This window comes from Physella acuta, unplaced genomic scaffold, assembly GCF_028476545.2.
Source record: "Physella acuta isolate Inbredline_101_S28 unplaced genomic scaffold, ASM2847654v3 ptg000794l, whole genome shotgun sequence".
In the NCBI taxonomy this organism is placed as follows: domain Eukaryota; kingdom Metazoa; phylum Mollusca; class Gastropoda; family Physidae; genus Physella; species Physella acuta.
Window position 1 is genome coordinate 416,471 of NW_026732312.1, and position 12,234 is coordinate 428,704.

The window sequence follows — 12,234 nt, forward strand, 5'->3', positions numbered from 1 at the left end:
CACACACAAGTTTCAAGTGCCCCCATCCTCCAAAGAAAAAAGTATGAAAGAAACACTGTTTAACAGACAGCTTTGTGAAGGAGGTTAGCAGCTAGATTTAATTTGTAAAGTAAAAGTAAGCTCCCCTTCCAAGCAAGTGAAGTAGAGTTCACCTGTTTCTGTGACCTCGGCATACGAAGGGATAGTGTACTTAGCACTTTGTCCAGCCGCCTTTGTTTTCCCTAACGTGAGTTAGGTACCTATCAGAGCTGGGTGGACTACTGACTTGAAACCGATTCGAACTCGAGACATTTTAAATTCCACCAGCTTCTGCAGTTATTAAATCAGATTAAAGTTGTCATACAGCTAGTATCGTAACTAGAGATGACGCTACGTTACAGGGAACCAAGCTATGCCCGATTTTTTTTTATAAATAACAGCCAAACTTAGATTTAATATTCAGCATAAAAAATTAAACACATAACGAAATAATTTTTTAAATAAATATTTTATTATATAAATTAAAAAAAAAACGACATAGATATCTAATGCTGAAGTAAGATGGTCAGATATCACACAAATCGAACTACTACCACCATGGCCAATAACCAGAACACCGACAAACATTTGGCCAACCCTGCGCTGTCTCCTTGGCCATCAAATGTCACTCCTGTCTTCACAATCAGGCCAGCGGCCTCCAGGTTTTGCTGGTAATGATTAGAAATGGGAGGTTAAACTGTGGGAGGTTGAACTGGGGAGGTTGAACTGGGGAGGTTAAACTGTGGGAGGTTGAACTGGGGAGGTTGAACTGTGGGAGGTTAAACTGTGGGAGGTTAAACTGGAAAGGTTGAACTTGGGAGGTTAAACTGGGGAGGTTGAACTAAAGTGGGGAGATTAAACTGTATGCAGTTTTAAAGTTTGGAAAAGTTAAATGTGGCAGGTTAAGTGTGGAAGGTTAAATTGGTGTGTGTGTGGGGGGGGGGGGGGGAGGGGGGAAGCGAGTTATATTGGGGTGGGTTGATTTATAGGGAAGTTTTGTATATGGGTTTTGGGGAATTTGCATACACATGCTAAATCTATTTTTACCCCCATAAAAACAAAATATTAATTTATTTAGGTGAGTACTAAAATATTTTTTGTAATATTTTTTTTTCTGGTGATTTTCATGAAATAAATGATGTTATTTCTGTGTGTCTTGTTGTACATATTATCGCGCCCACTTACCACATTGAAGAAGTCCATGAACTCCTGCTTTGTTACGGTGTTGTCGTCTGCAACGGTGAAAAACATAATTATCTCCCTTTATAAATATTCAACATTTTACAATAAATGGGCGTTCATGTTTATTTGTTGGCACAAAAATGAAAATAATGGAATGAAATAAATGCGACCACTTTTAGTTTTTGCATACAATTTATAAAAAAAAAACAATTCCATTTCAAATGGACAATAAACGTTTTTCCAAATATGCAAAATCTCTCATCCAGCCTTAATAACAACGATTTGCAACACACTATAATTGACGTATCTTGCAACAAGCTTATGTAAAAAATATATGTATCAGGTAAATGATATTGATTTTCTTCTAAGTAAGTTAATTCAAGTTAAGCGAAACTTACTGTTGTCGTCTGCCAACTTCAGCAGGAAGTCCGAGTCTACGTCTGCCCACGTGATGTCACGATACGCAAACACCACGTCATACAATTTGTTCGCCGTCACGGAATGCTGGCTGTATGACGTCATGTGATTGACGAAGTAACACCGCCTGACGCCGTAGTCGTCTAAAAATAGAATAAGTTTTTGAAATATGTTAATTATACGTTGGGTGAATTTCCTGCCAAAGTAAATGTAGTTTTTTTTTTTTTTAAATGCAATAGTTTATAATTATGAAATAAAAAACGCAGAACAATTAACAAATTACAGCAAGTTTGATTTTGGGAAAATATATCTAATAGCTGACTAAGCAGTTATTGTTAAAATATTTTATGGATTTACGTTTTTCGATAAGAAAGTCAGGTAACTGTTTGAGGGTCATTTATAAATGACCTCACACTTTAAAGGGGTATGAATTTTGTGACAATGGTGAGCGGGTTAACATTTTTTTTAATTTAAAAAAAGACTATTTTTGTAAATTGTTTTCAAAATCGATTAAGGGGTCAAATATTGATTCGTATTTGATACAATCAGTTAATACTTTTGAAAAAAAACTTTTTAGCTTGGTTATTTCTCCTTACAGATATAACACAAATAAGGTCCTATTTTAGAGTGGAGGTAGTGTGACGTCATTGTAGGGGGCCTGACTTTTAGTGACAGTGGGGTGGGGAATGGTCCAAAAGGCATGGCGTCGCTCATCGACGATTTTTAATTTTTTTTTGTACATGTCTTATTACGTCATACACACAATACGATGCAGAAACTGGACCTTACAATGTTTATCCATTTTTCTCATTGCAGACGACACCTCCAGACGATCGATGACGTCATTTCCGTCAGCGTTAAAGTATTTGACCAGATTTTCCAGTTGAAAGTCGGTGTACTTGTACCAGTGGGGCCTGTTAGAGGAGATTAATTCAGCAGGACTGAGCACAGAACGAATACAAAAACAACACAGTCAAGTTTTTGTGACCACATCTCTTTTAATAACACTGTCCAGTGATTTTTGAATATTCAAACTACCAAAACGCCGAGACATCTTAAGTATCAACGAGATAACCCACATGTCAAACCCACAACCTAAATATCAACTCCACTATTAAAACATCAACGAGAGAGTCACAAGCTTGTATAGACGACAAAAAACAAAAACAAAAAAACCCACCCAAAAATAAAAAGATCTATTGAACGCTTACTTGTTTGTGTACTTGTAAGGGGCTGCTAAAACCAGGTCAACTTGACCCTCCAGCTAAAAATAGAAGGATGTGATCACATGATTCATCCACAAGACTTGGTTGTAACACATCAACAAAAACCGTATTTAGTCCAGTCCAAGGCATTTCTATAAATAATTTTATCTACGAAATAGATGTACTTTTTAATAACGCGGTATGTTCGTTGCCTTACAATTCCTCACAAAATTATTAGTTTATATCAATACACGTAGAGCCTACATGACACTGTAATGATTATTCAAGATGTGTAAGTTTTCCCTTACCTCCGATATCTTGTTCCTTACATCTGCAACAGTGCCACCTACAAATAAAAATGTTGTTTAAACTTAGTGGCGAAACTAAAAACAGCAGCATGTAAACATTCCCTTCAAACACTCCTGATTTTAGTCGATTTTATTTCAGTTAGACGAGCTTAATTGGTGTGATGATGGCTAGATAACATGAGAACCACTGACATTAAATCCAAACATACCCAAAATTTGAGATCTATTGAATAAAGGGAACAATATTTTCTTCGCTTGGTGTGTGTGAGGGAAAGATGGATGGGGGGTAAGTGTTGAAACTAAACAGGTTGGTGATGGTGGGGGTGTAGCTGTGGGGGTGGGGCGGGGCTCACCTTGTAAGGCTGATGTCCACTGGGAGGTGGGGGGTGTGGCTGTGAGGGGTGGGGCGGGGCTCACCTTGTAAGGCTGATGTCCACTAGGAGGAGGGGGTGTAGCTGTAAGGGGTGGGGCGGGGCTCACCTTGTAAGGCTGATGTCCACTGGCAGGTGGGGGTGTGGCTGTGAGGGGCGGGGCTCACCTTGTAAGGCTGATGTCCACTGGGAGGTGGGGGGTGTAGCTGTGGGATGGGGCGGGGCTCACCTTGTAAGGCTGATGTCAACTGGGAGGTGGGGGTGTAGCTGTGGGATGGGGCGGGGCTCACCTTGTAAGGCTGATGTCAACTGGGAGGTGGGGGGTGTAGCTGTGGGATGGGGCGGGGCTCACCTTGTAAGGCTGATGTCAACTGGGAGGTGGGGGGTGTAGCTGTGGGATGGGGCGGGGCTCACCTTGTAAGGCTGATGTCCACTGGGAGGTGGGGGGTGTAGCTGTGGGATGGGGCGGGGCTCACCTTGTAAGGCTGATGTCCACTGGGAGGTGGGGGGTGTAGCTGTGGGATGGGGCGGGGCTCACCTTGTAAGGCTGATGTCAACTGGGAGGTGGGGGGTGTAGCTGTGGGATGGGGCGGGGCTCACCTTGTAAGGCTGATGTCCACTGGGAGGTGGGGGGTGTAGCTGTGGGATGGGGCGGGGCTCACCTTGTAAGTCTGATGTCCACTGGGAGGTGGGGGTGTGGCTGTGGGATGGGGCGGGGCTCACATTGTAAGGCTGATGTCCACTGGGAGGTGGGGGTGTGACTGTGAGGGGTGGGGCGGGGCTCACCTTGTAAGGCTGATGTCCACTGGCAGGTGGGGGTGTAGCTGTGGGATGGGGCGGGGCTCACATTGTAAGGCTGATGTCCACTGGCAGGTGGGGGTGTGGCTGTGGGGGCGGGGCTCACCTTGTAAGGCTGATGTCCACTGGCAGGTGGGGGTGTGGCTGTGGGATGGGGCGGGGCTCACCTTGTAAGGCTGATGTCCACTGGCAGGTGGGGGTGTGGCTGTGAGGGGCGGGGCTCACCTTGTAAGGCTGATGTCCACTGGGAGGTGGGGGTGTGGCTGTGAGGGGCGGGACTCACCTTGTAAGGCTGATGTCCACTGGCAGGTGGGGGTGTAGCTGTGGGATGGGGCGGGGCTCACATTGTAAGGCTGATGTCCACTGGCAGGTGGGGGTGTGGCTGTGGGGGCGGGGCTCACCTTGTAAGGCTGATGTCCACTGGGAGGTGGGGGTGTGGCTGTGGGATGGGGCGGGGCTCACATTGTAAGGCTGATGTCCACTGGGAGGTGGGGGTGTGACTGTGAGGGGTGGGGCGGGGCTCACCTTGTAAGGCTGATGTCCACTGGCAGGTGGGGGTGTAGCTGTGGGATGGGGCGGGGCTCACATTGTAAGGCTGATGTCCACTGGCAGGTGGGGGTGTGGCTGTGGGGGCGGGGCTCACCTTGTAAGGCTGATGTCCACTGGCAGGTGGGGGTGTGGCTGTGGGATGGGGCGGGGCTCACCTTGTAAGGCTGATGTCCACTGGCAGGTGGGGGTGTGGCTGTGAGGGGCGGGGCTCACCTTGTAAGGCTGATGTCCACTGGGAGGTGGGGGTGTGGCTGTGAGGGGCGGGGCTCACCTTGTAAGGCTGATGTCCACTGGCAGGTGGGGGTGTAGCTGTGGGATGGGGCGGGGCTCACATTGTAAGGCTGATGTCCACTGGCAGGTGGGGGTGTGGCTGTGGGGGCGGGGCTCACCTTGTAAGGCTGATGTCCACTGGCAGGTGGGGGTGTGGCTGTGGGGGCGGGGCTCACCTTGTAAGGCTGATGTCTACTGGCAGGTGGGGGTGTGGCTGTGGGGGTGGGGCGGGGCTCACCTTGTAAGCCTGATGTCCACTCGGGTGTATAGCTGTGAGGAGTGGGGCGGAGCGGGTCTCACCTTGTAAGGCTGATGTCCACTCGGGTGTATAGCTGTGAGGGGTGGGGCGGGGCGGGGCTCACCTTGTAAGGCTGATGTCCACTGGGAGGTGGGGTGTGTTGCTGTGAGGGGCGGGGCTCATCTTGTAAGGCTGATGTCCACTGGGAGGGGTGGGGCGGGGCTCACCTTGTAAGGCTGATGTCCACTAGGAGGAGGGGGTGTAGCTGTAAGGGGTGGGGCGGGGCTCACCTTGTAAGGCTGATGTCCACTAGGAGGAGGGGGTGTAGCTGTAAGGGGTGGGGCGGGGCTCACCTTGTAAGGCTGATGTCCACTAGGAGGAGGGGGTGTAGCTGTAAGGGGTGGGGCGGGGCTCACCTTGTAAGGCTGATGTCCACTAGGAGGAGGGGGTGTAGCTGTAAGGGGTGGGGCGGGGCTCACCTTGTAAGGCTGATGTCCACTAGGAGGAGGGGGTGTAGCTGTAAGGGGTGGGGCGGGGCTCACCTTGTAAGGCTGATGTCCACTGAGGGGGTGTAGCTGTGAGGGGCGGGGCTCACCTTGTAAGGCTGACGTCCACTCAGACTTTGCCAGACTGTCACCGTCAGCTTGCTGCATGACGTCAAACAGCACGGACACACGGGTGGCGTTTCCAGCGTACTGGCTGACCATCTGGTCGATGAACTCACACCTGCTCACGTTCTCTTGACCTAGACGAGGGTCAAGGACGTTTATAAGTCGTCAGTCTGATGATTTGATACACTAGCCCATTCAAAGACTGACGCCCTAGATCTCTCTACACCTAACCACCCCAGACCTACCCCCCCCCCCCCCCAGACATTACCACCCCGAGACTACACCACCTCCAAACCTCAAAATCCATACCTCACCACACCCGACCTCACCTCACCCATACCTCACCACCCCCACACGTCTACCCACAGCCCACCCCCACACCTCGCACCTTACCTGAGATCTTCAAGAAGAAGTTGTCCAGTTCTGCAGACGTGATGACGGTGCCATTTCTGTCTGAGTTTATGGCACTGAGAAGTCTGTCTGTGTTAAATGTCTGGCACCAACAGGAGCTAGTGGAGAGGAACACATCTATGTTACATGTACACAGCATTGAGGCATCAATGTTACATGTTTACAGGCAGTTAGACATCAATGTTACATGTACACAGGCATTGGGGCATCAATGTTACATGTATACAGGCATTATGGCATCTATGTTACATGTACACAGGCATTGGGGCATCAATGTTACATGTATACAGGCATTATGGCATCTATGTTACATGTACACAGGTATTGGGGCATCAATGTTACATGTATACAGGCATTATGGCATCTATGTTACATGTACACAGGCATTGGGGCATCAATGTTACATGTATACAGGCATTATGGCATCTATGTTACATGTACACAGGCATTGGGGCATCAATGTTACATGTATACAGTATTAGGGCATCAACACTGTTACATATTCACATCAAGGTACAATCACATGAATAACACTGTTACATATTCACATCAAGGTACAATCACATATACAACACTGTTACATATCCACATCAAGGTACAATCACATATACAACACTGTTATATATTCATATCAAGGTACAAGCACCTGTACAACACTGTTATATATTCATATCAAGGTACAACCACATGTACAACACTGTTACATATCCACATCAAGGTACAATCACATATACAACACTGTTATATATTCATTTCAAGGCACAATCACATGTACAACACTGTTACATATCCACATCAAGGTACAATCACATATACAACACTGTTATATATTCATATCAAGGTACAAGCACCTGTACAACACTGTTATATATTCATATCAAGGTACAACCACATGTACAACACTGTTATATATTCATATCAAGGTACAAGCACCTGTACAACACTGTTATATATTCATATCAAGGTACAACCACCTGTACAACACTGTTATATATTCATATCAAGGTACAATCACATGTACAACACTGTTACATCAATGCTCTCCTCCATACAGCCATGAGGTGTCCCAACATCAATGTCATTCATGTACAGCCATCTTTACATAAAAGCTACAACTAGACATCAGTGTTCAAATAAAGATAGGCGTTATATAGTAGACCGTGAGTACACGTTTACATGACAAAGACAGCTGGACATAGTGATGACCAAACTATCCCCACATATGCCGTCAGAGAAACAGATAAGCTCTACTTCAACTGCCCGATGGACCGTCTTGGTCTGGAATCCTGGAAATATTGTGACTTTCAGGCACTACCAGCTAGCAATTTTACAACATAGTTTTAACCACCACCACTTCCCCACTCAAGAAATAACAATTTAAAATCACACACACACATACACACACACCTACCTCCATACGCTTACGCACCTAAACACGCAAAGACACAAAAATATTAGGCCCTTGTCTTAAAGGGTTGAGAAAAATTTACAGTAACAAAAATTTGGTAGTAGTTGTAATTTTTTGCGTAGTTTAATCAGACGGAATTTCTGGTTAGACAGAGCGTTTGACAAAAAATAATTAGTTACTAAAGCTAATTAAAATTGTAAAAAATGTAGTTAAAGACTAGGCACACCAGACTATTCCAATGAACTAGTGAAAATCTGATAATTATTTCATTTTTTAAATCCTTCCTCAAAGAATAAAACTGTAATGAATCACTCAAGAATCATCTATGTCGTGTTGCACATTAAAAATAGAATCCTGCCAATTCTAGATTGATAAAATATGAGATGACCTTTTTATAGACAAATCTGACTTAAGAATATTTCTTGAAACCTCAAGATTTGTGTCCAGATTTAGTGTCATTATTGTCAAAGATTTGTGTCCAGATTTAGTGTCATTATTGTCAAAGATTTGTGTCCAGATTTAGTGTTGTTATAGTCTAAGATTTATGTCCAGATTTAGTGTCGTTATTGTCTAAGATTTGTGTCCAGATTTAGTGTCAGTGTTGTCTAAGATTTGTGTCCAGATTTAGTGTCAGTGTTGTCTAAGATTTGTGTCCAGATTTACCTGATGTAAGCTGTAAAAATAACTGCCACTGTGTAAAGTTGCCAGATCATTTTCTAACGTTCAACTCGTTTGGCTGCCTTCTAATAATAACTGTCAGAAAGTTAAATTTTTGTATATGAACTGCATGAAACAAATCATAAACTAAATAATGCAACAGCTTAAAAATCATCACAGGAACTAATTCCTCCCACCCTACGTCATCATAACCTTCTGTAGTGACCCCACCCACCCCCCCCCACACACACACCTACTCCTGCCCTCTCCCCACAAACCACACAACCTACACACGCCACACCTTGATACGGTACCCGTCTTACCTGTCAATCGGGTACCTGGTATATTGACACAGATTACGTCAATAACACCGAGATCCCATTAACACCGAATCTCATTTCACAGCAGCACTTTCAACCTAACTTGTCTAAAGCAGGGTTTCTTTCAGACATTGGGGGGGGGGGTGTGGTTAAAGTCTATATTTTCTATGTAAAATATCCCCGCCCTACCCCACCCATGTAAGATGCCTGCTAGAAACAGTTCAGACATTCTCAAATATTTTCAGTTTCAGACTTTTAAGCTGTTCCGCTTTTTCAAAATTAAATATATATATATATATATATATATATATATTCTTAAAAATATTATACATATATTTAAGTTCCCCCGATAGTTTAAAAGATCACCCCGGTGATTAAAAATGTTCATTCAGGCGTTTGAATTATGTTTTTGATGTGTTAAAACCACCAGAACTCACAATTTAAACGTCTTCTACTTTAACCCATGTGTTAAAAACGAAACCCCAAATTGCTATTTTTAATGAAACATTACTTACATTTTCTTAGTATCCCCTCACAAAGTAAACGAATTCTTTAAAATTACAAATGAACCAAATTTGTCTTAAAGAATCCCACGAATTCAGCCATTCTAGAGGAAACTAACCTGCCGCACACAAAGTAAAAGTTGTCTAGCCTCGATTATAGCTTTCTTTTACTGATCCAATAAACAGCTATTGAATTCTCCAGTTCAATGGCTTTTCAATGGGCAGATAAAAATAGAAAACGAGTAATGCGCATGGGCGTGAAGTGTTAGCACGTTTATTTCAAAGACGTTTTCATTGAGTTCTTTCACTTATCTAGCCGTGCATGATTGCAAGTGTTAGTGCCCGTTTTGCATGTCTGATTATGTGTCTGTCTGCGTGTGTCTGTCTGTATGTCTGTCTTTCTCTTTATCCATGTGTTTCTCTGTACTTGTGTATCTGCGTCTATGTCTGTTCTTGTATACGTCTGTGTCTCTGCGTGTTTGTGTTTGTCTTTCTATGTGTCTTCTGTATTTGTGTGTCTGCGTCTCTGTCTGTTTTAGTCTGTTCTTGTATAAGTTTGTGTCTCTGTGTGTATGCGTCTGTCTTTCTATGTGTCTCTCTTTTTGTCTGCCTCTGTCTCTCTGTCTGTAATCCCAGAAAATATATTCTCTTCCTATACTCAATGATCAATATGTCCCAAACAGGTTTAAGCTACTAACTCACCTGTGCTTAATGAAATCTTGATGTAAATATATTCTAATACAAGCATATCCTAATGTAAGCATATCCATATATAAGCGTATCCTAATGTACGCAGACCCTAAAGTAAGCACATCATTATTTAGCATTCCCAAATCAAAATTCAGAAAAAACAACACTTTGAATAAATCTATTTAAAAACCTTCAACATACTGACAAATTACTGTTCTTGCACATAAAAAAATCATATGTAACAATATTTACATATTTACCAGAAGACGAGTTTCTTTGAGATTAAGACACTATACATGCCCACATACAGTGATAAAAATTGGACACAAGAACATACACATGTAAGTGTGGACACGCCTAAATGAACACACATAAAACAGTGGACACACCTACACACATATAACAGTGGACACAGCTAAATGAAGACACATGTAACAGTGGACACACTTAAATGAACACACATAAAACAGTGGACACACCTACACACATATAACAGTGGACACAGCTAAATGAAGACACATGTAACAGTGGACACACCTAAATGAACACTCATATAACAGCGGACACACCTACACACATATAACAGTAGACACACCTAAATGAACACGCTACTTTATGCTAATTCGTCTCCCTAACGCAGAAAGCCAATGGTGTACTTGACATGTGACATGTTTTGGTGCACGGGTGCACTAATGCACCTTACGATGAAAAGAATCCCCCCTTACGCCCTACCCACCCCTCGTGTTTACACTTCTCCATTCTGTGGCCGGCGTAAAGGGACGGGCCAGGGGGCCCCCACTGCACACAAGGTAAACTAACGAATTTTTCATATTGATTTATTGACGCAAAGTAAAGCTCTACTCTATAGAGTTTGGTGAATGATCGGGTGTTGCGTTGTAGTGAATGTTTTTATTATTATTATTTTTGTTACAGTAGAACTCAAATGTTGCTGGTGAAATCGAGATTTTCGCAAATCTCGAGGTTTTACACCTTCCTGAGTAGGAAAAACAGTTTTTCAATTTTGTTCGTATGTCTGTGTGTATGTGTATGTCTGTGGACCCGTTAACTTGAGTACCGTTATAGCTAGGTTAATGAGATTTTATGTATAAGTAATATATCAAATTTTTAGTTCTGTATCAACTTTTCAGTAATTTCCGGTAACCGGAAGTGAAATTTATTCTACTTTCAATTTTCAAAAGCTTATAACTCGAGTACTATTTTTCATAGATAAATAAAATTTCACACGTAAGAAACAGATATCATTCTCTGCATTTTATCAAATTTTTAGTAATTTTCGTTGACTGGAAGTAATAATTTACGCTATTTCCGATTTGTCAAAACCGAATATGAATTTATAAAGTACTAATATTCCGCACTTCTCTACAGAAAGTTTAGGGGAGATCACTACCGCTTTATTTCTTCATATTTTCCGCCGTGTTGTTCACATTTTCCCCCATTCACTAGATCGAGTGAAAAACTATCTTTCTGATTCTGTTCAAGTGTTAGAACTGTCATCCTATGTCTGCCTGCTAACGGTGAGTGTATCAAACCGGTTTTATAAATTAACATATTAGCATTCGCTTATGTCACTTCGTGTCAACGACCAGAAGTAACATGACACCATTCATAAGGGAGTTTTATAAAACAGTCACATGGATATATATATATATATATATATATATATATATATATATATATATATATATATATATATATATATATATATATATAGTGCCTGGATTTATAGGATACTACATACTTTGTATATCCATCTTAAAAATAATAGAAAAATGTTGTCAGTTGCGTCACAAGGTCGAGTGTTACCCTACAAGTTAACCAAAGGTGTCACCCGATCGCCCTTTCGGTGGGGTGTCACCCCTCTCTGACTTATCTTTTATTATATTTGCTGGATATAACACAGTTTTGACAGTAAATTTTACAATGCTTTGTCATGATGTCATCCGATGAGGACCGCACATCTTCCCCCACTTTGTAACGCTACTGTGTTTGGTTACGTAAAAAAAAAAGTGTAAGCTTGTAACATTTTACAAAACTACGGGGTAGTATGCCAACATAATAACATAGTAGAAATACATAATCAGGGTGTATAAAATACATAATGTACATAATATTTATATTTTTGAAAACCCTCCATCTTAAATAACATTTGATTCCTTCGTTTAACTCCATTGTAGCCTTACAGCTGACGGAGGGGCCCATTGATAATTTTTGCATATGTGCCCGAAAATCCTAGCTACGCCACTGTCTGGTGTATACA

The 12,234-nt window shown here is 42.7% G+C and overlaps 1 protein-coding gene across 8 annotated transcripts; it reads right to left on the reverse strand.

Annotated features, from left to right (window-relative positions):
• Positions 1–487: 487 nt before the first annotated feature.
• On the reverse strand, positions 488–10,570 carry LOC131951011 (uncharacterized). 8 transcript variants are annotated; one of them, XM_059313262.1, is made up of 11 exons: positions 9,969–10,065; positions 9,386–9,476; positions 8,450–8,539; positions 6,361–6,476; positions 5,952–6,101; positions 3,131–3,168; positions 2,829–2,881; positions 2,407–2,531; positions 1,599–1,760; positions 1,204–1,250; positions 488–686 (listed from the first exon to the last, which is right to left on the reverse strand). In XM_059313262.1, the coding sequence occupies exons 3-11, from the start codon at positions 8,497–8,499 to the stop codon at positions 552–554; spliced, it is 876 nt and encodes a 291-aa protein (XP_059169245.1). In that variant the 5' UTR covers positions 8,500–8,539; positions 9,386–9,476; positions 9,969–10,065; the 3' UTR covers positions 488–551. The 8 variants fall into 8 exon arrangements, with proteins under 8 accessions (XP_059169245.1, XP_059169248.1, XP_059169246.1 ...); XM_059313258.1 differs by having other exon boundaries at positions 489–686; positions 9,279–9,476; XM_059313265.1 differs by lacking the exons at positions 9,386–9,476; positions 9,969–10,065 and adding an exon at positions 10,552–10,570.
• Positions 10,571–12,234: the final 1,664 nt, after the last annotated feature.